The following is a 22,281-nucleotide window of genomic DNA, read 5'->3' as shown; positions in this document are numbered from 1 at the left end:
ATTCAATTATTCTGTAATAAGCTACCATAGATAAAGAGTACTCAGAAAATATCCCTGAGCAAACTCTGAAATGTTGCCAGAGGGGCATGAGTTCACTATATATTATTAAAAACTACCACAAAATTTTAGATAAAAAGGAATTTCCTACCTCACACATTCCATAATCATCATGCTGCAATAACAAATGAATTTCAGTAAGATCTACTGTACTTATGATATTATTGTTATTTGCAGTTTTACTAATTAAGGTTTCTTAATGAGACAATAAATAAAAAAATTGAATTTGCTGAGTGATTCAAATTCCTCAGATGTATTTTGATTGAGATAATTGGAATAATATACAAAATAAATATTATTTTGTTTAAAACCCAAGTAGCATTATTACTTTAATGTACTATATGCTACTCACAATTTTCAAAAACATAGTAATATAAAAATGTTTCAGAGATCACTAAGAAAAGCAAGAGTTTTTCAACAAGTACAAATAAAGTATTCAAAACACAAAATTTGCAGAATTTTGATAATAATAAGTAGTGCCCATGGACACAAGAAACTCAGATGCAGGTGCTAATGATGTAAATGAATGTGTGTGAAATGAAAATGACACTGGCTACAATACGATTTCTGATAACAAAATTATTGTGAGGGCTGTTTTTTTTTGTTTTTCAACCTCTGATCGCTTAGTATAGATGCTACACGAGTGGTAGAAAGTGGACATGCACTGTAGGCTACTGTGCAACTCTCCCACTACACATTCTACCAGTTCCAACCTCAAGGCATGAGTCTGCGTTGCACTACAGCCACGTAAACATGGCTGCTGTCATTGTTGCTGCCGCCATGTGTGAATTGTGAAGTGTAATTTGGTTTCTGCAAGCAGAAGGGAACAGTGCAGCAGAAATTCATCGGAGAATGACCTGAATGTACAATGATAACTTCATGACTGATGGTGTTATGTGTGAATGGTGCCAAAAGTTTAAAGATGATTGCCAAAAGTTTAAAGATGATTGAAATGACATGCATGATGAAGGGGACCAAGGATGCAAGTATGTTGTTACAGCCGATCTTGTTGAATGAGAAAAATCATAGGTTCACCATAAATGCTTTGTCTATGGAAATTCTGGAAGTTTCAAGATCTGTTGTACACTCTATCATTACTCAACATTTGGGATGCAAAAACTTTGTGCTCATTGGGTTCCAAAGATGTTGATGGACACCCACAAAAGTCACTGAATGGTGTCAGTTTTGAATTTCCTTGACTGTTATCACAATAAAGGAGAGAACTTTCTGAAATCAATTGTTGCCAGAGATGAAACTTGGATCCAATAAGACACACCGGAAACAAATTGACAATCACAACAATGGATGCATCCAAATTCACCAAACAACCCAAAAAAATTCAAACAAACATTCAACAACAGAAAGGTTATGGATACAATGTTTCGGGACATAAAAGGTGTGTTGCTTGTAGAGTTTATGCAGCCCGGAACCACTATCAATGCAGCTGCTTATTGTGAAACTTCATGACGTTTGTGGAGAGCCATTCAAAACAAATGAAGAGGAATGCTGACTTCAGGAATTGTGTTGATCCAGGACAATGTTCATCCACACACCGCTGGCACAATCCAACGGCTCCTTGAACAATTTCAATGGAAATTTTTGATCATCTGCTGTACAGTCCTGACTTGGCACGCAGCGACTCTCACCTTTTCTCTGAACTGAAGACATGGCTAGGCGGGCAGCACTTTCAAACCAATGAAGATCTTCAAAACAACATCAATGCTCATTTGAAATCATTGGCGGCAACAATTTTTGAAGAGGGTATTGCAAAGCTTTTCCACAGGCACGATAAATGTCTCAATCTTTTCGGTGATTATGTTGAAAAGTAGCCATAAGTGTACAAAACTTCTGGTAATAAAATAATTGTTTTCAATGAACTTGTCTTTTATTTATAGCCTATTGGAGGTTGAAAAAAATGGCCCTTGCATTTATATGTTTAAAACTTACTGTGTTTTTCCCCCTTTAATATCTGGTCAAAATGTATACAAAAATGTACAGTTTGTGTGTGTTACACGAAAATAAATATAATGTATAAGTATTTTTGGCATTTAAATTATGTCATTCATATTTTTTATGAATTTGTGGATTATACAGATTTTTGATAATCTGGATAAATTATGGTCTTACCTATTCTCGATAAATCAAGTTACACAGCAATGCACATTCTTCTTCAAAGTTTAAGTACACAAATTCACATACTGATAACATCAAAACTTGACTGTCTTTTATTAGTGGACTGATGTGGTGAGAGGGATATGTGAGGAATGGTATGGGTGTGGAGACAGGTGATTTTGTAGAGCACAGAGGAGGAGGAAACAAAGAAAGAACTATTAGAAAAAAATGCAGAAGAGAGAAAGCAGTTAATAGCAAATGAGGCAACAACATCCCCACTTTCCTCTCTTGCTTCTTTATGCAACCTATTATGATTTGCAACCACTTATCCTTCCTATTTCCTTCAGTCTAAACCATCACTCATGGCTGTCACACTACAGTACTGAAACTGTGTTTTTAGGCTTCATATTTTTAAAAGTGACACTGATGGGTCAATCAATGAAGGCTGCAGAGCCAAACAAATATAATATGATAATGTGGAACAGAAATTAACTGTGAAGTGTACTGTTGCATTCCATAGTTAATTTTTGTTCCAAGACATATTTATAACCTCTGGAGTTAAAACAGTGATGATAAATGTGACTTTTCTAAACAGTTTTTACATCAGAATGAAATTTTCACTCTGCAGTAGAGTGTGCACTGATATGAAACTACCTGGCAGATTAAAACTGTGTGGCAGACCGAGACTCGAACTCAGGATTTTTGCCTTCCGTGGGCAAGTGCTCTACCATCTGATTTACCCAAGCCTGACTCATACCCATCCTCACAGCTTCAATTCCACTAATACCTCATCTCTTATCTTCCAAACTTCACAGAAGCTCTTCTGCAGAACCCTGCAGAACCAGCACTCCTGGAAGCTGTGAGGATGGGTCATGAGTTGTGCTTGGGTAGCTCAGATGGTAGGGCACTAGTCCATGAAAGGCAAAGGTCCCAAGTTCGAGTCTCAGTCCGGCACACAGTTTTCATCTGACAGGAAGTTTCAGTTATTACATCAGTTTCCAGATGTTCTCCTTTCTCTTCATTTCTTCTATTCCAGAAATTGTCAGTGAAATGATGGCCTTTTTCACTTGGTAGCAACAAACAGCTAAATAAAATAAACAAAGGAATCTTTGAAAACAAATATCACTAAAAACAGTAGAAGAATACAAGATTTGGAAACGGAGGTGCAGATGGCAGATGGTATATTATCAGTTGATGTAATGGAAGAGGTCAAATGTAATGTCTGATTTAAGAAACAGCTAGAAGTGCACATTTCTGATAGTAGAATGAATAACTTTACAAACAAATTGAAGAAATATTCATATTTTATATACTGCATCGTACTTGGAAGAGAGGTATGACTTGACATGTGTATGTCACAAAGCTTACTGTTTTGAGAAAACACTTAAATCAGCTCACCTTTCGGACCAGGTACTCCCATTGCACCTTGAGGACCTCTTGGACCAGGTATTCCTTGATTTCCCTTTTCACCTGAAGTTCCAGGTAGGCCATCATATCCTCTTTCACCCTTAGGGCCTGTTGGGCCAGGAATACCAGGTAGCCCTGGCTCTCCCTTGTCTCCTTTTACATCTACCACTGGTCCTGGAGGACCACGGTCTCCCTTATCTCCTTGTACTCCTGATAGTCCTTGGATTCCTGGCAGACCTGTTGTACAGTATTCAAATACATGTGTTCAGTCTCAATAAAATGAAATGCTGATTCAGCTAAAATGTTTCAGTATTCTCTCACATCTAACTATATACTCACACATGCTGATGAAAGAAATTTGCAGCACCCAAAAATAATTAATGTAGAGTAATGAAATTTCAGGAGTACATTTGTCTAGGTAACATATTTAAGTGATTAACACTGCTAGATTGGTTCCATAAGACCATACCACGGATTTCCAAAAACACTGCTAGATCACAGGTAATGTAGGTGTGAGTTATGCCATTTGAAATGTGAAATTCTGGTACATTAATAGCCACTGTAACCACCAAATTCTGGATGCAAGCACAAAAAAGTGAATGCATTGTGTTGTACACATGCTGTATGTCAGTTTGTGGAAAGGAGTTCCATCCTGTTGCACTTGATCTGTCAATACAGAGATGGCTAAAGCTGTTTGTGCACGGCACTGCAGTTATCATCTGAAGATGTCTCAGACATGCTCAATTGCAGACAGATCTGGTGATCGTGTAGGCCAAGGCAACATGTCAACATTCTTTAGAGTATGTTGGGTCACAACAGTGTTATGCGGGTGAGCGTTATTCTGTTGGAAAACACCCCTGGAATGCTGTTCATGAAAGGCTGCAGAAAAGATCAAATCACCAGACTGATGTATAAACTGTCAGGGTGTGCAGGATACCCATGAGAGTGCTCCTACTGTCATGCAACATTGTGCCCCAGACCATAACACGAGGTGTAGACTCAGTGTGTCTAGCATTCAGACAAGTTGGTTGAAGACCCTCAACTGGTTTCCTAATCAACACACAGCCATCATTGGGGCCCAGAGGTGTCCATTTGCTGTAAAAGTTTGTTGTGTCAATGTGGTGCCAACTGCTGCTCAAATTACTGCTGCAGATGCAAAATGATGCACCAGAGCCATACAATGAACATGATCATCTTCCAACTCGGTAGTGCCATGTGACCGTCCGGAGCCCAGTCTCTTTGTAACTGTACATTCTAGTGACCACCACTGTCAGTAATCATGTACAGTGGCTAAATTCCTGCCAAATCATTCAGCAGTGTCATGGAAGGAATATCCTGCTTCTCATAACTCTATTACAGACCTCATTCAAACTCAGTGAGATGCTGATAATGACATCTGTTTCACCATTAAGAAGTTCTTAATTAACATCAACTCATGCTGTTGAATCACAAAGGTAATTAATGCTCACAACCATTACAGTGTGTATTGAAAGCAAATCTGATTTGCATCCTCATAAGGGCCCACTACTGCCCGTCCTTTGAGACTGGCATGAAATTTGAATAGATGTCATCTTTCAGATGCAGAAACACACCTACCCATTTTTGTTTATGCTGCATAACTCCTTCTTGGTGCTGCAATTTTTTTCTATCAGTGTATTAATTAAGTGATAGCAACAATGATATGAATTTCTTGCTATGTTTCTGAGACTATTAACAAAGAAACATGAATGTATCAGAGCATGATGAATTTTCTGTATACTTAAAAATAATCTCTTTAATGTTAATTTCTGGTAAAATACTAGTACATCAATTTTATTTTCACACAGACTTAGAAATGAATGAAAGTTTGATTAACCTATTTCTATATTGACAGGCTGAATAAAAGTAACAGTGCAAAAGAGTAATTTAAGAATCACAGGTATTTAATTATTTCTTAATTAGTAGGAGAAAGGGTGTCAGTAAATCAAATAGATTTAAAAGTTTTTAGAATTCCCTACTCTGTCAACATATTAATCTACTTCATATAAACTAATCTACACAATGGTATTTTTAGAAATCTAATAAATTTTACCTCTTAGGCCGGGCTCTCCCTTTGGACCGTCCATTCCGTCTTGCCCTTTGAAACCCATGTCACCTTTAGGACCTGGCCTGCCTACAGGACCAGGGTAACCTCTTTCACCCTTAGCTCCTGGCATTCCATCAATTCCTGGCAAACCTGGTGTTCCAAAGATACCCGATGGACCCTGAAATACAGAAAAAAAAATCATAATTTTATAAACTGCATAATGATGAATACTGTATTAACCAATAACTGCTATGGCAGGGCCAACAGCAACAGGAAGGTGAGGTGAGTTACTGCAAACATTAGGTCATAAAATCTCACAATATGTACTACAGGAGTAGAACCAAACAGTGAATGATACAGCCAAATATACAATTCAAACTTGTTGTCACTACATCAGAAGACTGGTTTGTATTTCAGCTGATCTGTAAAAGTAGATGCAGAAAATCAGTATTTAGAATACCAAGAAAACTGTCAAATGATTAAGAAGAAATGGAGAAAACCCATGAAAATCAGCGAAAAAATTATTTCTTAAGTATTCAAAACATATTGTAGTTCCCAAATGGTAGTGACATTTACAGAAGAAATTGTCATGGTTTCAAGACACGGACTTGTAGACTGATCAGCAAGTGTATTTTGACCATCAATTTACTTTCGGAGTAATCTAGTGATGAATAGGAGTAGGCCTTTTTAGGATAAACAACGACAACAAGCTCCCCTCCCTTAAAAGTGTCTCAACACATTTAAAGATATCTTAAACATATACAAGGAAGATAGACAGTATTGTACCAGAGTGCGCAGTCATCAGCTGTCACAGAGGAAAACCAAATAATATGGACCAATACCACAAAAACTTTCTCCGAATTTTCTAGTATTCAACACAACATATAGTCTTTTACAAATAAAATAAAGCAGCTTCAAGTTTAATTACAGCACAATCATAAGCATTACAGAGCGCTGGTGTAGAGGCAACGAGATACAGCATATAATGTTATCATCATATAAACATGCAAGTTGCTACTGTAGAAATATCTTTTTGGTGGGTGTTCATACATTTATATCAGAAGTAGCCCACATTTTAAAGTTAGTATATATCTGATCACAATTACTGCAGGTAAACATTTTGAATAGCTATTAAACTAATAAACATACAAATACATAAAATGTTAAATCATCCATTGAATGTACCACTCACTTAGTGGTAATGTGGACACTCTCTTCAATAAATTAAATGAAATCATAGAAAGAGTCTCATCCTCCAAAACTAACACAATAATATGTAAAGAAATGAATATAAAACCACGTGTGGAGGGTGGAATTAGTAACAATTCCCTAAGTAAATTGAACAGTTTTGGCATGTTATAAACTGTAAACAATGCTACTAGGGCATCAAAGAGTTCACCATCAGATATAGATTGGGGTAACTTATTTATGAAATATTATCATTTGATAAAACATACGTAAATAGCAGCATGCTCTGCTGAGGCAGGCAATTCAACTCCGCGTACACTCTGTATGCACTCAACAAACATGCCTTCAGTGTGAAGTATTAGTTTCTGTTGAGTAACCTGCTCTCATAACTGGTTCTTTATTTCAGATTCTATGCGACAATATATTTTTAGTACTGAGGATTGTTAATAATTAATTAACTGATAACCCTTTCATGATTTTATCAATTTCCTTTTATTAGTGGTTTTTCCATCAGTATTTGAAAAATATGAAGAATGTATTTTACTGCAATAATTTCACAAAATGATTGTAGCTATATTACAGTAGTAATGAAAATCTTACTGTGTCTCCTTTCATTCCAGGGAATCCTGGAGGACCAGTAGCTCCCTTTTCACCATCTGTGCCAGGCAGTCCTGCAACTCCAGCGGGTCCTCGTTCACCTTTTTCTCCTGGTGCTCCAGGACGACCAATTCCAGGCAAACCAGGTTCTCCCTTTGCTCCTGGAATACCATCCAGGCCACGAAGTCCAGGCTCTCCACGTAGACCTGGAATACCTGGTTCTCCTTTCTGTCCTTTTTCTGATGTCTGGCCTGGTTCACCTTTCCTACCCTGCAAATTGAAAGGAACTACTTAACTCTACACAAGTAATCTATCACAATTCAGACACATATTTTTGCATGGCACAATGAAAACATTAATTCTGTAAAAGTTATTTGAAAATATTTGTTTATTTTTTCCATTGTAAAAGAATTGTATAGGAAACTATATCTGGACAAATTCTGCTTATGTTAAACATATTCCACCAATTTACTTATCATTGTATCTAAACTTCTGTGAACTCATAAGTGTTTATTATAACTTTAATCATGTAAATGTTTTAATAATAGTCCATTGTTACATTTCTGTTTATACTACAGTGGCTGTGGCCACCAGTGAATAGCAGTTTTTAATCTAAATTGGTTGTCGAGTATGTGTTAAACCAGTTTTGTAAAAGTTCGTTAAAAATTATTCAGAGTTCATCAAACCACAGTTTTGAGTATGTATGTTCTATAAAGAAAGTCAAAATTTTGCTCATTTGCAAAAGTCTGGATTACTGGAAGTCAGAGCAAGCAGATGGTTCATACACATTGGTGGTAAGTAAAAATTTCACAATTTTGTATTATTCTATTGCTGCACTCACAGAATTTGTGGTGTGCTTCATTTTCAAGCAGTAATAGTCAATCAAAAGCAATATTTTAAATTGTTATCATGATAGTATGTCATTGTAGCTGGTGGAGTGGTGCTGGGATAATTAAAATATGGGACTGGCATTCTAATAAAGTTTCAGACAGAATGCAAAAATGGAGCATTTGAATTAACAAAACTTTTTGAAATCTTTCAACTGCAAGTTAAAGTTATGGACATTGGGACATGTGGACATTATTGAGGACTTGATTATTTCCTTCCTGGCATGACAAAAAAGATGAGTGCATTTTTTTAATTTGTTTTTTGTGTGTAGGGCATTGACAGGGAATCCCTGAATGGAGTTATTGTTTTTAATTGAACTAAAAAAGAAATAACAAAATTATATCAAAAAGAACTGGTTACACAATTAATGAGAGGGGACAATTGAAGATTTGAACAAAGAGTCAGAAGTTTATTTTCAAGTGGGAATGCAATGATCACACATGCAATAATGAAATGAAAAATTTAAGAAATAAACTCAGAATAGATTTGAGAAGTGATTGAATAGCAAATAGAACAATTGAATCTTGAACTAAAAAGTGAGCTAGGTAAACTGGGTTATCAGAAAACAGAATGCAATACCAAAATTTATGAAACTAAAAAAAAAATCAAGATTTCAAAAAGTTAATTAAAGTTTGGATAAAGCTGCCAAATAATGGAAAACAGTGTCAAAATACACATATCAAGAGAAAATCTGAGCGGTGAACTGGGCAACAGAATCAATAATGTAACTCAAAAAGTACAGTAAAATGTGATTTAGATAGTCAAACAGCAAAAGCAGGTGTTCAGATCATGGAATTAAAAGAGAAAATTAATAAAATAAAATTTACTATAGAATCAGGGCCAAAAAAGATCATTGGGTGACTGTAGTTGAATCAAAAATTGTAAATATGGAATTCACTCTTAACCATATCAAAAGAAATAGAAAATACTGCAAAGACTTCTGAAATTGTTAATAATGTTATGACACAGGAATATGTGAATTTTAGCCCATAGATTGTTCAAACTAAGCAAAATTTAGAAGACAAAGTCAAAATATTAAAATCTATAATCACCCCCATCATATATGTTAAAGATATGACAGGGGTGAACAGAACAGATTTTAAATGAAATAAAAAAAAAAAAAATAATAATTTAATTTGAAAACAGGTAGACCCTGGAAAGGAAAACATAGTTCAAAATATAACAGGAGATGGATGATGGAAGAAATATACTGGGAAACTGATCATCATTCCATTGGGAGCATGTCAGTTTGTGGTGAGGAACATGCATCAAAATAGGATTAGTAATTTTAAAAGAAGGTTTAGAGAGAGAAAGAATTCACAATTTTATGGAAGAAACACAAAGGGCATATCAGATGAACAGGCAGAATTTTAATAAAGAATTTTGGAAAGCAATAGTGATAGTATGACAGATGACAGTTGGAGGAGGAAATGATAAATAACAATTACAATGAATATGGAATAAATAAGTTAATAGATGATGTGGAAACAGAAGTGAAAAGTAATTTTGCTGAATCTGATATTGTAACTGGTGAGTCTTACGATTGTGTACTTGGGAGTGAAGAAAATCTACCATATAATTGTAATGTAACTGATGATAAGTTTGTTAGTGAAGATAATGATTAGAATTGTGATGAAGAACTTAGTGGAATGATTTATGTTGCAGTTAAAGAAGAAGCAGTAGAAGACGGTAATTAGAAAATGTTGATGAAAATGGGTGATAAAGGCAGGTTACTGAAATAGATATTCATGAGAATCAGAATTTGCCAGTTAACACCAGTAGTTAATCAAACAGAAAGAGGAAAATGAAGAATGTGAGAAAACACATATTATGGCATTTTGCTGGTAGTGTGGGATAATTGTAATGACAGCAGAAAAAGTCAGAGCACAGTTAGAGGAAATTTGTGAGAAAATGCATTCTAATTTTTGGGAAAAGATGAGTAACAGATTTGAAAATGGGGAGGAAGCTGTAGACAATGGTCAGTCTGTTAATGAGAACTTCATAAATGAAGTGGAACCAGATATTGCTAAGAGTTCATTTAGATAGAAGGGGAGAGATTGGAAGACAAAGATGAAGTAAAGAATGTGGGTGTTAGGGAAACTAAAAAGATCTTTAATATGAAAGGGATCATGAAAAGGAATGTGAGCCATATGGAAGTCCTCAAATTTATGTACAAAAAGAAAGTTGGAAAGGTAACGGTAGTTGAATCTCTGGGATTTCTGAAAAACTGAAGGATAAAATTAAACACAGTCCTGACTTTATTGAAGTGCCTATAGTGAGAGTTAAAATAAGGGAGTGTACTGGGAGATATAGTAAAACTATGAAGAAAAGAGTATTTTTATCACGTACTGTTCTGGAAACAAAATTTTCAAAAAGTTGCCTAGTAATTTCAGATTTAAGAGAAAACATTATTTTGGGAATGGATTGGATTATGAAAGTGAAGTAGGATAATTGGTTTAAAAGAGAATTAATGTTTACTGACTCTTAAAGGCAAAATTTCAAGACAGGTTACATCAAATATTCAGAAGCACACAAACACTAGTAACCAAATAGAGGGGAGGGGGGGGGGGGGGGGCGGAATTATGCTAATAAAGTGAATATTTTGATGATGTTTATACTGAAGAGAAGCTAACTGATTAGTAGTGTATTAGTATAGTTGAGGGTAAATTAAAGGAAGCAGAAAAGATGAGCTCATACCAGAAACTGAAATTAAGGTAATTGCTGTGGAAAATATTGTTACATTTTCAACAAAAAACAGGTTAAAGCTGAAGGCATATGAACCATTTTTTGTCAGGCCATCTGGTGTTTCATTCTCAAAAAGAGAAGCTCTAGAAAGAGTTCTGCTAAAAAATGGAAAGATGGGGGATAATGCAATGGAGTGGAAGTGAGTACAATAACCATCTTGTCGTCTCAAATGAAGATGGGGGAGCAAGACCTTTTCTCGATTCTGTACATATACATAAATATTTCAGCTCGTCCCGGCGGAGGTTCGAGTCCTCCCTCGGGCATGGGTGTGTGTGTTTGTCCTTAGGATAATTTAGGTTAAGTAGTGTGTAAGCTTAGGGACTGATGACCTTAGCAGTTAAGTCCCATAAGATTTCACACTCATTTGAACATTTTGAACATAAATATTTAGAGTGAGAAACTGATCATTATGAAAATATTCATGAGTTACTATATACCTATGAGCATATTAAATTCATGACTAGTTTAGATCACACATCTGGATTTCACCAAATTCAACCTGAGACTGTTCTAGAAAATACACTGTTTTCTTTTGTTGGGGTGGGGTTAGATGTAACCAATATCACGTTGTGCTTTGTGCACATAACATTTCTGTTGCTGAATTTCTTATGTGCATAGGACTCCATTTTGAGGAAAGAACTGCTTGCCAAATTAACTATTTAAGTTGACGATGTTTTAATTATTGGAAAAACTGGGAAGAATATTTTGAGCTAGTAAGGGAAGTTTGTGAAAAATTTAGTGAGACAAGTTATGTTATTAAAATTAGAAAAGCGTAGATTCACTTGTTATACTACCCCTCTGATAGACTGTTTCTTTGATTTGTTTATTGTATGAACTTCTGAATCTTGATCTGATATTGTTCGTGGTAAAATTCAGATTATAACTCAAATGATCACAATAAATGACTTCCCTCATGACTATTTTAATCAATAATCCATAACACACACCTTGATCAATGACAAGTTTCATGCATGAAATTCCAGAGAGATAGAATGTAACAGACGGAGAAACACAAATTTAAGTATAGGATGTACATGTCTGCTAAAATAGCTGATCCATATTTGATTACATTCAAAAATACTCAGCCACATGGCTCTATGAAGAATGTAATTATTATTCATTTACATAAAAGATCTATTTGTTTGTTACGTTAACTCAGGCAGATTTGGAATATTTACATTATTCTGAACAAAAGTAGGAGCACTACGTAAATCTGTTGAAAGTTAAATTATGCCATAAATGTTACTAATTAAAAATAATTAAATAATAAAAAGTCATGTAAAGTTATTTGGAACTAATGTTTACTAATTCCATTTATTATTTTTTTTTGCCAGTTTGTAAAGCTTAACATTGTACCTAAACTTCTGTGAATTCATAAGTGTTAATTCTAAGTTTAGTTACATAAACATTTTAATAATATTTTGTAAATAGTCCATCATTACATTTCTGTTTACACTTAGGCAGTTGCATCTGACAGAAAAAGGCAGTTTTGTTAATCTAAAGAGTTTGTCAAATAAATGTTAGTCCAGTTTTGTAAAAGTTGTTAAAATTACTTGGAGTTCATTAAACCAAAGTGAAAATTATAAGATCTGGGTATGTCTTTTCTTTATCAGAATGCCAAAATTTTGCCTATTTGCAAAAATCCAGGCTATTGGGAATCAGAGCCAGTAGATAGTTAATGTGCTTTGTTGCAGGGATTATGGACAGACAAGATACGTACAAATTTCACAATTTTGTATGATTCTACTACTACGTTCATAGAATTTGTGGTACACTCCATTTTCAAGAAGAAGCCATACACAAATAAAAATAATATTTTGAGCTATTCTCATGGTAGTAGGATGGTTACAACATCCTATGCCATTTCAGTAATGTTACTTACCAAATTATGCTCAGTATCTTGTGAGAACTTATGTAAATTATGTTTTAACGTGCTTTAGTTACAGTAATGTGTGAACTTACCGGTATGCCTGCAGGACCAACATCACCCTTTGGTCCGGTGGGTCCAGCTGGACCGGGTAGTCCTGCTGGCCCTGGCAGTCCTTGATTACCTTTTTGACCCACAATACCCGGTGGACCTGGTGGTCCCACATCACCAGGAAGCCCTGGGAATCCAGGAGGACCATAGTCACCTTTATCTCCTTTGGGGCCAGGAATTCCATCCATTCCTGGACTTCCAGGAGCACCTGACAGACATATGCAATTTTGTGAGATACAAATACCACATTCAATATTTGACATTGCCACTTTTGGCATACTTAACCAGCAAGGCGTATATCAGAGAGAAAAATTCTCTTACTGGAAGAACTGCAGTGAAGGACTCTGTTCATTCATTCATTTAGTCATTCATATATTGTTTTTCATAAATACCATCACAAAGGATAGATTTCTTGTGCTTTAAAGGTAGTAAAGTTCTATTGTTAAAATACAAATGATTTTGGGCACATGATTGCTGTACTAAAGAAGTTTAGATAAAACGCTACATCCATTTTACCAGCCACTCACATAAAGGGCCATCAATAGAATAGGCATGAGAATGGAACTACCAGTTTGAAGAATTAATACACATTTTTCCTCTTTTGTTACCTCCACTGGAATGCAGATAGGTAATCTTGCAGTCTTCAGAACCATGGACTACATTACTGAACTATTGTTCTTGAGATACTAATTTAACCATAAAAAACAACAAATATTAGAATCATTGCTGAATTTGCCTAAAACAACTCTTAGATTGTTACCTGGTGGTCCGCTACGCCCTGGGAATCCTTTCGGGCCATCTATTCCGGGTGCACCTCTGTCTCCTTTCATGCCAGGGAACCCAGTAATTCCCATTCTTCCAGGTTCTCCTACCAAACCGGGTTGTCCTATGAAAGAAATAGTTCCATACTGTTAATGAAAACTTTTAAAACAATTCACTGTATATTTTGTCAATAATGAGACTTCATAATGAAGTACTGTTTTTATGAAATAGTTATAAGAACCAGAAATGTGCTGTTACAAATATAATAATATAAAACTGTCTAACTAAAGAAAGGCCATGAAATAAAAGCTTAAAATCATAAGATGCATTAAGCAGATACAGAGCTTTGTATGGAAGTAAAACATGGACAATAAATAGTTTGGACAAGAAGAGAATGGAAGCTTTCAAAATGTGGTGCTCCAGAAGAATGCTGAAAATTAGATGGGTAGATCACATAACTAATGAGGAGGTATTGAATAGAATTGGGGAGAAGAGGAGTTTGTGGCACAACTTGACTAGAAGAAGGGATTGGTTGGTAGGACATATTCTGAGGCATCAAGGGATCACCAATTTAGTACTGGAGGGCAGCATGGAGGGTAAAAATCGTAGAGGGAGACGAAGAGATGAATACACTAAAGAGATTCAGAAGGATGTAGGCTGCAGTACATACTGGGAGATGAAGTTGCTTGCACAGGATACAGTAGCATGGAGAGCAGCAACAAACCAGTCTCAGGACTGAAGACCACAACAACAACAACATATTTACATATTTTAAACACTCTCACAGTCAGCCTTCCAAATGCTGCCCTGGTGTAACTGATACTGTGTTGACTCTCAACATCAATATTTGATTTGGAAGAGACCTCACTTTCCATTTAAGTAGTCAACATTTTGAATAGGTAATGGTTAACTGTTATACTAGGTGCTTGGCCATGGATTCCTGGGGCTACTACATGTGCAATTTTATATTTTCATAATTTTGCTGGTGTCATAACTTGTTATATTCCTTGGTATAGGCTACACGTTTGGACTTGTTTTTAGTTCTGGCTCAAACTATGTAATGTGACCTTGTCATTGAAATACTGGAGCCTTAGGTCAATGTTATTGTCAGTTCAGTTTGGCTGTAAGCATGTTAAGGATGAAAAGTTTCCTACCCTAGTCGCATGGAAATATTTTTCTTGTAAGAATATGGACTTTAATGTGGTTGAGAGGTAGATGGAGAATACAGTTGTCATCATCATATTTCCCTGTTTCACAGCAGTCTTGAGCTTAAAAGGTTCTGCAATAATGCCTTTTGCAAATTACCAATGCCATCATGTTGTAACAAAGCCGTTTCAAGATTGTTATGTACTTACTTGTACAGCCATGAACACAAACAATTTTTCACAAAATATCTGTTTTCATAATTTGCACGGCAATCCTGTTAAAATATAACAGTCAACAGCAGTTTCAGCAAATCTCAAGACTGAAACTGCTAATCAACAAACACAGTAGCTGGCTAGAGCAACTATATAGACTGCTGTTAAATTAAACTGCACTGAATTTTATATGATCCTGTAGGATTACATTGTGTACAGAGACTGTACATGTAATACAGGACACATTAAAAATAAAAAGCATTCATCTTATATTTTAACATCACTGATTACAAGTAACAATTACACAAATTTAATGTGATAAATACTCTTCAACAGTGAATTCCTTTTCCACCACACAGTCTTTGTGATTCTTTGAAATCTTAGTGTCATGTCCATTACCATGCAGTTTTTAGGCAGACTTCTTAGTACTGAGATACCTGAGTCCCTGCGTCCTTTTTCAAGCATTGTCTGTCGGTGGGGTATGCTTCATATATCATTTTTTACTCTGCACTATCTTTTGTGACACATATTATAGTTTTATATATCTACAAGGATGTAAAAGTTAAGATGCTTAGTCTTTTGAAGCAGTTTTGCATGCTTCAGAAGTCCAAGTCTTTCTTCTTAATATGAAACTGATTGCTTCCCCCCCCCCCCCCCCCCCCCCCTCCACCACCACCACCAATGTGAACACCCTTTTTATTTCTCAAATGTTTGAATTGCCCCACACTACCGCTCCATACTGCAGGTATGGTTCGAAGAGTCCATGGTATACTGTGCACAGAAGCACACATAGTCTCTGTAGGTTTATAAGAACTTCATTTTCCAGGAGCCACTGAGTTGTGGTGTTTGCAGATATCTATGCTCCTCTCTCAAGCTGTACCACATTTTGGTCATTGCTGATTACTGCTATGTCATTGAGATAAAGATTAAACAACAATGGGCCCATTACAGATCCCTGCGGCACTCCATATTTGATAGCTTTAGTTTCTGACTGATACGCATTCTCTATTGATACATATTGCTTCCTGTTGCGTAAGTATGATTCTATCCATTCGCCTGCTTGCCCTCGAATATCATAGTTTTCCAATTTTCTTCTCTGTATTTCATGGCCAATAGTGTCAAATGCTTTGGAGAGATCCAGAAACATTACAGATACAACTTGTTTATCATCTAAGGACTGTATAATATATTCTTTCAGACTAGCAATCGCTGATCCCACAGAGCTATTCTTTTTGAAACTAAGTGCGATAGTATAAGAAAGTTGTATTTGTCTAGAAATCAACTACTCTATTATACACAAGCATTTCCAGGATTTTTGAGAAACCTGATATCAGTGAATCTGGTCATCCTTATCCCCTTTCTTGTACACTGGTACCATCTGCTTCATCTTCAGTTTTTCTCGAAAGATTCCATCTCTGAAAGAGCTGTTTGCTATCTTTTGCTATCTCCAGCAATGGTGAGATTATCTGTCCACCTACCATGCATGGCATCCCTATTCTGCTGCACTGAATCCACACCACAAGTCAGTCAGATTCCATTCCCTTATCTCAACCCTCAAAAGAAAACCTGAAATTTTCCAGTTTCCGACTCGTACATCAGTTCCTCACATATGCCCCACTTTCAGTTTCTACTTTCATCATGTCCTAGAAATCTCATTTGACCAACACAGCTACCTGGAACTGATTAACAAGCTCCCAAACATAATCCTCCAGCCATCCCACCATTATCAATCAATATAAAATCTACACCATAACTTCCACTTAGGGTGTCATCATTTCTGCATCATGATCATCTGATACAGTCATACCATATGTATGCTTTTCATCTTTCATGTTATTTTAACCACATTACATTTTAAGAACCTTTACTGATTGAGAGCAGTCACATTTGGCTATCTGTCAATCCCTCTCTTGAGGGAATGAAATGACAATTAGAAACAAAAGAAAGAAAGAAAAAATGGCATTCTGATGAGATCCGTGTGTCCCTACCTCAATTACGACATCACAAAGTTGACTGGTTAGTATGTATCACTTTTCTAATTGATTTCTGCAGCTGTGATAGCTCAGCATTAATTCTTGTGGATTGGGTATGTGGTCTTTATGGCTAGTCATTGTTATCACAAGGTTGTATTGTACTTCAAAATAATCCAAGGTAGTCACTGCATTGGAGTTGGGCCTGATGGTCTAGTGACAAAGCGCATGCTTGGAAACCAAGAGGTCATGGAATTGAATCCTGGTCAGACTACAGAATTTTTCAGTCTGCCTTTAATCTAGCCTTTGCTTTTCAGCAATGTGGGGAATCGCATGGATCAACATGTTAAACTGCATGCAAGTTTCCTTTCCCTAGTTGGATAACTGGATTAGGTCAGGGACACACAAGCCACTAAGGTGTCATCTGATAGAAAGACTTGCCATTCAGCTGGTGGGCCAAGTAAAATTATTATTACTGGGAAACATGTGGCCTTGACCATCCAATTTAGAGATGAACCACTCTTCTTGTATCAGCTGTTCAAAGAACACAGATTTTATGATGTAGGCATTTAGTACATGAGAAGAAAGCTGAGAGTAGTCCTGAGGAAGAATGACAAACTGACAACTGGTCCTCTTGTATTTACTTGAAATCTCAGAAGCAGAATTTGTGTGTCTGTGTATTTTATGGATCAGACACATCAGTCATCTACAAACTCATTTGTAGGAAGACATCACTCACATTTATCACATATTTATAAGTGAAATAATACCTTACTTACCAGAGCAAAACATGTATACATTAATGTATTTTATTTATTTATTTTTCTCTATAAGATAACAGCACATCACCTTTTGGGCCATCCATTCCAGGACGACCAGGTATTCCTGGAGGACCTGGGGGCCCTATTGGACCTGGCTCTCCCTTCTGACCTGGCTGTCCTGGAAGACCATTCAGGCCAGGAATACCTTGATCTCCCTTTTCTCCAGGAAAACCTTGCAGCCCTGAAATATAAAGCAGTTGCACATACCATTACAGACTTCTAAAAGTTACTGAATCATGACATTTCTGGAATTTCTATGAATTCAATAATCAACTTTAGTTTACTCATTGTGTTTTCTAAACTGGTTCATAGCGATCCCTCAGGGATGTGGAATTAATCAAAGTTATTTATTTATTGTACGTGAACTACTGGAAATATTGAGAAATATATACAGTTTACAATATACAGTTAAGAATTCAATCACAAATCTAATAGGTTCAAATTCTCAATAATACTAAAAGGAGGACATTTACACTATAAAATTAGGACTGTTATTAAAATAGATATTTAATCATAGTTCAACAACTATTGAATGCAGTCAACTGATAGTGGAGGGAGCAGCATCATAGCTTTGCACCTGGCATGACCTGTTCTTATCTTGTCCAGTCGTGTCCCCTCACTTGTCTTCAGATCAAATCCTAGTAGACTGGAGGATGGATCTTGAACACACTGACATTTTATTTTTACAGCATTTCACATCTTGCATCACTATTCTTTAAGGTCAAACTTCTTATTGTCTTTTCTATTATGGCACTAAGGAGTGCATGACATCAAGCGGTCTGGAGGAAGGTCATTTAAGACTCTTCAACATACCATCATATCCCGCCACCCTCCCTTAAAATACCCTCTCCATTTTCCCCTCTTTGTTTTCTATTTTGGTAATATTTATTTACTATTTTGTATTTGTTATCATTTGGTAGCATTTACTGAACTGGGAAGTCTTAGGGGTTGTCGGGGTGATGCAGATTCCTCCATTCTCGATCGGATGTTTCTTGACATTGGAATTCAGGTGGTGAAATGTTACTGATAGTGTGCAGCAAGGGGATCGGTGTGGATTTTAATGCAGCTGTAATAATTCTCATTGACTTATTCAGATGGATGTCTGTTTTCCTTGTATGAGCATTGTGTTGCCATAGGGTTGGGGTTGGGTTGCCTGGGGAAGGAGAGCAGACAGCGAGGTCATCGGTCTCATCGGATTAGGGAAGGATGGGGAAGGAAGTCGGCTGTGCCCTTTCAAGGGAACCATCGGGGCATTTGCCTGGAGCAATTTAGGGAAATCACAGAAAACCTAAATCAGGATGGCCGGACATGGGATTGAACTGTTGTCCTCCCGAATGCGAGTCCAGTGTGCTAGCCACTGCGCCACCTTGCTCGGTGTGTGTTGCCATACTGGGGCATCATATTCAGCAACTGTGTATACCAATGTCAGAGCTCCAGTCTGTAGAGTGATGCATCAGCAACCCTGGTTGTGCTTGCCAGTTTTTTATGATGTTATTTTGTGTCTTTAGCTTTTTGCTAGTGTTTTTCAGGTGTCTTTTATATGTTGAAGACCAGTTGAGCATGACACCACAGTATCTAGGTTGGAAATTTTGTCTGATCCTCTGCTGAAAGAAGTTCACATTGAGCTGTTGGTTTGAAATTCTATTGTTTAAGTGGAATGTGTGGACTCATGTCCTGGCTGCATTTGGTTGGAGTCTCCATGCTTTGTAATATGTGTGGAGACTTTCTAATTCTGTAGACAATATACTTTTTCCTTCCTCAAGTGTACTGGTTTGTTTGGTTACGGCAAGGTCATTGGAATAGCAAAACTTGTTACACATAGTGTTTGGCACACCACTGGTATACAGATTGAAGAGCAAGGGTGCCAGTATGGATCCTTGGGAAATCCCATTTTTTATGGTAAATGATTTACTCTGTTTCTGTCCAATGATAACCATGAAGTAACAGTTGGATAGCATATGAGGTGCGACAATAAAGTAATGAGACTGATGTGAAAAAAAAAAGTTTGCTTACTGTCTTCGTCAAGTTTAGTGTTGTCTCCTTCAAAGTAGTTCCCTTCTGATTGCACACACTTTTTCCAACGCTTCTGCCATTAATGGTAACATTTCTGGAACTCATCTTCTGTAATATCCTCCGAGGCCCTTGTCACAGCTTTTTGGACATCTTGTGTTGTTTGAAAATGGTGTCCCTTGATTGTCGTTTTGACTCTTGGATATAACAAAAGGTTGCACGGAGTGATATCTGGTGAATAAGGTGGCTGTGGTAGTACTGAAATCTGTTTTGAGGTTAAAAATTGCTGTACTGACAGAGCAGTATGGGATGGCCCATTATCGTGATGCAGAATCCAATCTTTCTCATACTAAGATCGTCAGTTATTATTAGACAAACCATTTCTAGATTGATGTTCAGTTCTTCTGCAATAATTTTCAAGGATAATCTCTGATCAGATCATACGAGTTCACGCACCATGGCCAAATTGATATCCATCCGTGAAGTTGATGGTCGTCCAATGCGATCTTCATCTTCAACATTCGTTCTGCCTTCACTAAACATTTTATGCCAACGATAAACTTGAGATCTTGACATAACCTCCTCTCCAAAAGCCTTCTGAAGCTTACCGTAAGCTGTTGTTGTGTTTTCACTAAATTTAACACAAAAATAAATGGCATACTGTTGCACAATATTATGCGGTTTCATTTCCGTGACGAGAGACACAAACACGTGTTAACTTAATACAGCACAACTCACGACTGAGCAGTTGCATTGATGTGCCGCTTGGACTAGAAGCAGCTTATAGACCAAGGTCAAAGATATTGTGCCAACGCAAGCCTGCAAGGTTGCCACATCTTGCGAAGAAAATCAGTCTCATTACTTTATTGTCACACTTTGTATTTCCGACAAGTGTCTTCAGTTCCTTCCTTGGGATATGCTGTTTTAGTTTCAGCAGTAGTCCATCTAGCCACACAGTATTGTATGCTACTGACAGATCAACAAAGACCACCAATGTCTTTAGTTTTTTATGGAATCCAGCCTCACCGTAGGATGTCAAGGCTAGAGCCTGTTCAAACCAGCTGCACTGGCTTCTAAACCCAGCCTGATATGTTGGAGTTATATTATGTATCATTCCTATGAATCAACATATGCATTAACAAAGAGAAACACCTGTTAGAAACTAATTCTGTGCGCTTTATTAACAATCCCTCAATTATATTAAGTCACTGCTGCTTATCTACTACTGACTGCTTACAAGATACATGGCTATGCTGATATTTAACACAACCTATTACAATAACCTGGCTGTTCAAAGGATGTTAAACGCTAATATTCTATCTTTTATTTTACCATCTCAACCCTGGTAAACCTACAACTCCATCCCATCCCACAGAGTCTCCCATCAAACATGAAAGACATCAACCACCTCCTGGAACAACTCAAATCCATTCCCACTTCTGTCCTACACTGAATCTTCTTTGTCACTTTAACACCATCTTGCTCTACAAAATCACACTGGAAAGACAGGGCACCTCATCCTTATATCATTAACTCACAACCCCACCTGAAAGTTTTCCTAAAATCTGCTTGGGGGGAAGGGGTGTGGGGCACTAAGGGAAGTGGGATGCCCCTGTTCTATACTAATCTTTTCATGGACTTCATAGAAGATGCATTTTGCAAGATCTAGAAGATTGTCCTCTGGCTTGGTACAAATTTATCGATGACACCCATGTGACGTGGGCTCACAATGAAGAATACCTTCACTTCCTGCGCAACATTTTAACTCCTTTTCCCAACTTAAATTCATCTTGTCATTTTTCAAAGCAAAAGCCCACCTCATTAGACATTGGACTTCTCCTCATAGAAGCTCACATCCAAACCTTGATCCATGTAAAGCCAATCAATAGGCAACAATACCTCTACATTGGCAGCCAATCCTTTCACACCAAATGCTCCCTTGCTCCAGTCCAGTCTGAACATCATTAAACTAGATGAGTGCATGAACAGGCAGAGAAGAAATGTCTGTCCTTGGTACTCTCAGACTCAGTTAATGAGAAAGTTCTGCAGCATGACTCAAGCAATCTGAGCAGCTGCTGCACTGAATGGATGATTTAGTTTACTAACAATCTAGTACTAGTTTCCCTGCACTCTGGAAATGGTAGCTTCCTCTTCAACATACCATCACATTCCGCCACCCTCCCTTAAAATACCCTCTCCGTTTTCCCCTCTTTGTTTTCTATTTTGGTAATATTTATTTACTATTTTGTATTTGTTATCATTTGGTAGCATTTACTGAATCAATAACTTACTCTGTTCCTTCACATTTTTTTTATCTGCATTT

At 36.8% G+C, this 22,281-nt stretch overlaps 1 protein-coding gene across 1 annotated transcript in view; it reads right to left on the bottom strand.

The window, feature by feature from the left end:
* The window catches only part of LOC126484414 (collagen alpha-2(IV) chain), a 277,927-nt gene that overhangs the window by 53,207 nt on the left and 202,439 nt on the right, over positions 1-22,281 (bottom strand). Inside the window, exons 18-23 of the mRNA XM_050107923.1 lie at positions 17,977-18,129; positions 13,798-13,923; positions 13,022-13,245; positions 7,430-7,696; positions 5,648-5,819; positions 3,568-3,813 (exon numbers count right to left, since the gene is read on the bottom strand). Coding sequence (XP_049963880.1) covers positions 3,568-3,813; positions 5,648-5,819; positions 7,430-7,696; positions 13,022-13,245; positions 13,798-13,923; positions 17,977-18,129 — 1,188 coding nt within the window. The remainder of the gene's footprint in view (positions 1-3,567; positions 3,814-5,647; positions 5,820-7,429; positions 7,697-13,021; positions 13,246-13,797; positions 13,924-17,976; positions 18,130-22,281) is intronic.

This window comes from Schistocerca serialis, chromosome 6 (genome assembly GCF_023864345.2).
Source record: "Schistocerca serialis cubense isolate TAMUIC-IGC-003099 chromosome 6, iqSchSeri2.2, whole genome shotgun sequence".
NCBI lineage: Eukaryota > Metazoa > Arthropoda > Insecta > Orthoptera > Acrididae > Schistocerca > Schistocerca serialis.
The sequence above is the reverse complement of the archived record's forward strand: the minus strand, read 5'-3'. Positions and strand labels throughout refer to the sequence as shown.